The 4,544-nt window shown below is 56.5% G+C and overlaps 1 protein-coding gene across 1 annotated transcript in view; it reads right to left on the reverse strand.

The window, feature by feature from the left end:
- Nucleotides 1-1,633, reverse strand: part of PPP1R15A (protein phosphatase 1 regulatory subunit 15A) — a 3,503-nt gene extending 1,870 nt beyond the window's left edge. The window contains exon 1 of the mRNA XM_004381828.2: nucleotides 1-1,633. Coding sequence (XP_004381885.2) covers nucleotides 1-1,139 — 1,139 coding nt within the window. The 5' untranslated portion in view covers nucleotides 1,140-1,633.
- Between the last annotated feature and the right edge of the window lie 2,911 nt (nucleotides 1,634-4,544).

Genomic DNA, 4,544 nt, shown 5'->3' on the forward strand with positions numbered 1-4,544 from the left:
TCCTCCTCTGAGTCCTCTCCTGGCCGATACACCCAGGCCCTCAGGAAGGCACCTGTGGATGGGATGCGGGAAGGACCCTCAGCAGCTGCTCCTGAATCACTGTCCTCATCGTCTTCTTCCTCTGTGTCCCCTCCTGGCCGATACACCCAGGCCCTGAGCAGAGGCCTCCGGATTAGACTGGAGGAGTGTGGCTCTGGGTCAGCTTCTCCTTTCTCAGTTGCTTCCTTTGCATTTTTATCCTTCTCCTCCTCAGACTCCCCTGAACAATATTCCCAGGCCCTGGGGTTGGAGCCTGAACATGAGGGGGAAATGGCAATCTTTGTGGCTTCTTTATTCTCTGCTCTTCTTTCTTCTTCAGGGGGTCGAGCCTCTTCTTCATTTTTCTCCTCCTCTTCTCCCTCCCCTGGACAACATACCCAAGCACTGGGCTTGGAGCCTAGAGATAAGGGGGGAATAGAGATCCTGGGAGCTTCTTTCTTTACAGCTTCTCTATCCTCATCTTCTTTTTCCTCCACCCCTGGATAGCACTCCAAGGGTGATAGGGGATAAAAGAAGACCTTGGTCATTTCTGTATTGTTAGCAACTCCTTCCTCAGGTGCTTCCTTCTCTTTCTCAGACTCCTTCTCCCCAGGAGGGTCTCGCAAAGTTCTTATCAGAAAGCTGGAGGGCAGGGGAGCAGGCCGGCCATCTGTAAATTCACCTCCCTGCTCTCTAGCCACGCTAGTTGCTTCTTCCTCACCATACTCTTCGTCATCATCATTTGAGGCATCAAGAAAAGAACTACTGTCTTTGAGGTCAGGGCAGGCCCTCCTGTCTGCTTCTCCATCTTCCTCAGCTGTTCTACTGTCTTCAGCCTCTCCTTGAGGGTGCTCACCCCAGGCAGCATGGTGGAAAGCCAGAGAAGCCTTAGCTTCTCCATCCAGGGCAGCTTCTTCTGTTACTGCTTCCACCAACCAGGACTCTGGAGGTCCTGGACCCCTCAGGTGACTCCAAGCCTGACGGACGAGGCCCACCAGTGGGGACAGTAGGAAGAAGGGGTGGACATCCCTCCAGGGGGTGGCCAGAGGGGGCACTTGGCCTGGAGCCATCTGTCTGGGCTGAGAAAAGGGAGGAAAAAAAGAATAAAGTTTAGGCACCATTTAGGTGATGGCATTGGGGCATGACCCTGAGTCATAGCAACGGAAGCAACACAAATAGAAACAAGAGACTCCCTGCCTCAAATTCCTTTCTGATCTCAGCCACTCCCATCTCTGACCCTTGGTTCCATTGTTCCTCCTCACTCCATACCCAGGAGCCTGGCTAGGTCCAGTCTCCTTCCTTAGGCCCAAGAGTCCAAGCCCCCAGCCCCCTCTTCCCTCAGACTCAAAAGTCCCAGTCCCAAGTACCAAGAATAAGGGTCCTCTCCTTGCATCCCCTGATGAAAAAGTCCTAGTCCCCGGTTCTGTCAACCTCCTAAAGGTTGACATATCCAGGCCCTCATCATCCTCTTCCCTCGGAGACTCAAAAATTCTAATACTCCCACCGCCAGATGGTTCCTTCATTGGGGACCCAAAAGTCTGGCTCCCAAACCCCGCCTCCCTCAGACCCAGGACTCCAGGCTCCCAATCCCTTCTCCGTCCTAAATCCAGGCCCCCAGCCTAGCCCTCCCTCCAGAGACCCAGAATCCAGCCCCCCCCCACTCCAGACCCGGGAGTCCAGGCTCCCAGACCCCCTTTCTCAGGACCCAGGAGTCCCAGCCCGAACCCCCCTGCCTAGGAACCCAGAGCCCTCTCCTTGGTTAGTGAGCAGGAGTCTGGTCCCCCAACCCCCTCGGGACCCAGCCACTCTGACCTCTCACTCACCGGCTTGGGGCTGCAGGTCACCCAGGGGATAAGAGGGCAGGCTCGTGCTGCCAGGAGCGATCGCAGGTCCGGGCGGCTCGGGAGTCCGGCCAGTTCATCTCGCCCTCAGGAGTCGGGCTCGAGGACTCAAAGTATTACGGGGTGCCCTAAGCGCTGTGGCGACAAACGGGCGCGGGTTCGTGCGGCGTCGAGCATGTACGTAACCTATCGTTAAGCTGTCAGCAGATCTGTTTAGCGATGACGACGCCTACAAAGCTTTTATAATCGGTCGCGTCCGGACGTGATGACGTTACGAAGAGAGGCGGGGTTTCGAAGCGTCGGCGCCGGGGCTGGGAAAGGAAAAATAGAAGTGGCCGTAGCGGAGATTCCGGGGCTTTGTGACGTCACGGCTGCGTTTCCAAGCGTGGCCACACCCGAAACAAGCGAGCTGTCAATCAAACGCGTAAGACGCGAGAACTTTCTCTCAACCTCTGTTCGATATCGACTTACCGGGCAAACCCCTTCCCACCCCAATTTCATCAGGCTTTGGTTTAGATTTTCCCATCCTCACGTCCGGCCTGCTTTCTTCCTGGTGCGGGAGGACTTTGCTGTTCCCATTTCACAGATAAGGAAACTGAGCTCAGGGGGAATGTGAGCACTCTGAAGGCAGGCGCTTTGCATTGCTCACTGCTTTCTTCTCAGTGATTACAACAGTGTCTGACACATCACAGGTGCTCAACAAATACACGGTGAATGGATACTAAGTTGAAATTTCATACTGCTTCCCAGTTATCAGCAGAGGCCCCTCTTCTGGATTTCACTAGCTGCAATCTTTGCTCACTCAGACGGAAATTCTGGCTGGGTGGCACCAACTGAAACTCGTGGCAGTTAGGGGGCTTCCAGGCCAGTCTTCCAGCCCCTCTCCCCTTCAAAAATAACCCAAACCAGTTGCCCTGGAGTCAGCTCTGACTCATGATGACCCCATGTGTGTCAGAGTAGAACTGTGCTCCCTGGGGTTTTCAATGGCCGATTTTCTGAAGTAGATCACTAGGCCTTTCTTCTGAGGTGCCTCTGGTGGACTTGAACCTCCAAGCTCTCAGTTAGCAGTCAAGCCCATAATGGTTTGTACCACCCAGGGACTGCACTCCTCCCTTACTGGGTCGGTAATTCTACCCCTCCAGCCACACACAGCAACCATATCTCTCTCCTGAGAGTGTCCTCCTCTGTCTACACCAGAATCCTCACCTGGATCTGAGGTGGAGATTTGACACTGGCCACTTAGACCCCGCCCTGGCCAGAATCCCGGAATCTGGGCCACTGTCTCCTCCTTGAGGGACCTGGACAAACCGTTCCCAGCCCCATCAACTCAAAGCCACGCTTTCAGGCCCCGGATCTATTTACAACTCAGCAGTCCTGGCTCCTAGCCTGCACCTTCTCAGGACCCAAGAGTCTAGATCCCTAAGCCCAATCCCTCCAAGGCTCCAGGAATCTGAGCCCCCACCCCTTCCAAGATCCAAGCCCTGCCCTCTCAGGGTGCCAGTGGCCCACGCCCTAGACCACAACCAGCCCCCTGGGGCCTTGGGAGTCCAGGCCCCATCTCCTACACTCTAAATTTTTCAGAGTCACAGCGTCAGTCCTTAAGGGACCCAGGCCATCCAGACCCCAGGCTCTCAGGGACCCAGAAGTGGGGGTGGGTGGGCCCAGCTCTTCCTCTCATCCGTGGGGTCAGCTGAGCCAGGGGTCAGGCTGTGGTGGGGAGGCCAGAAGGGGCGGGGACAGCCAGGATTGGGAGGGGAGACAAGAGCGTGGGCGTGGGCGGCTGGCAGAGGGAGGGAGAGACCAGCAGAAAGGAAAGAGTAACGAGAGAAAGTGAGAAGGAGACTCTGAAAGAGAGAGGGGAGGAAACAGCAGACAGCCGACGTGGAGGGCCACAGAGAAAGAGAAAGAGACTCAAGGAAGTGAGGCTGAGGGAGAGTGCAACAGAAAGATTGGATGAGAAAGTGATACAGGGGCTGGGGGAGGAGAATGAGTGAGAGAGAGACTGGAAGAGACAAAGATTGGAGAGAGAGAGACAGAAGGTGAGACTGGGAGAGTTCTAGAAACTGAGGTTGAGAAGAGACCATAAGAGACGAGAGACAGAGACACAGAGAGTGTGAGGGAGCAGTGAGGAGACGGAGGGGTATGAGAGACAGACAAGGGGGCAGCTTGTGACGAGGGCCCCTGAGCACACACGCCGCCCTCTTGCCCCCTGTCGTTGGGACCCCAGAGCTGGGTAAGTTCCCTGGCTGGGCTGGGAGGGCTGCCTGCGGGCACATCCCCAGTGCCCCAGGGCTTGGCTTGGTGATGGTTTGGGGGTGCACGTGGGAGGGCAGGAGACAGGTAGCCTAGGGCAGCTGGAAGGGGCAGGGAGTGCGGGGCTCCTTAGCACAGAGCGGGTCAAATTCCTGGCCAGAGCCAAAGGGGCAGGAATAAAGGGGCCCCTATTCTCTGTCCTGAGCTGCAAACAGCTGCCCACTCCCCAGCAGCTGCCAGAGCCGCCCACCTCTCTTGGCATCACCCTTGGTATGTGGTCCTGAGCCAGGGCCTCCCCCAGCCCCTTAGTCCCCAAACAACAGACTCTTTCTCCTCAGCCTCCTCCAACCTCCAGGCCCCTGACCCCGGCTCTGTCCCCAGCTGGGTCAGCTGCGGAGACATAGCCCCTTTCTTCCTCTCCCCCAGCCCTTG

Source organism: Trichechus manatus, unplaced genomic scaffold, assembly GCF_000243295.1.
Source record: "Trichechus manatus latirostris isolate Lorelei unplaced genomic scaffold, TriManLat1.0 scaffold00087, whole genome shotgun sequence".
Classification (NCBI taxonomy): Eukaryota; Metazoa; Chordata; class Mammalia; order Sirenia; family Trichechidae; genus Trichechus; species Trichechus manatus.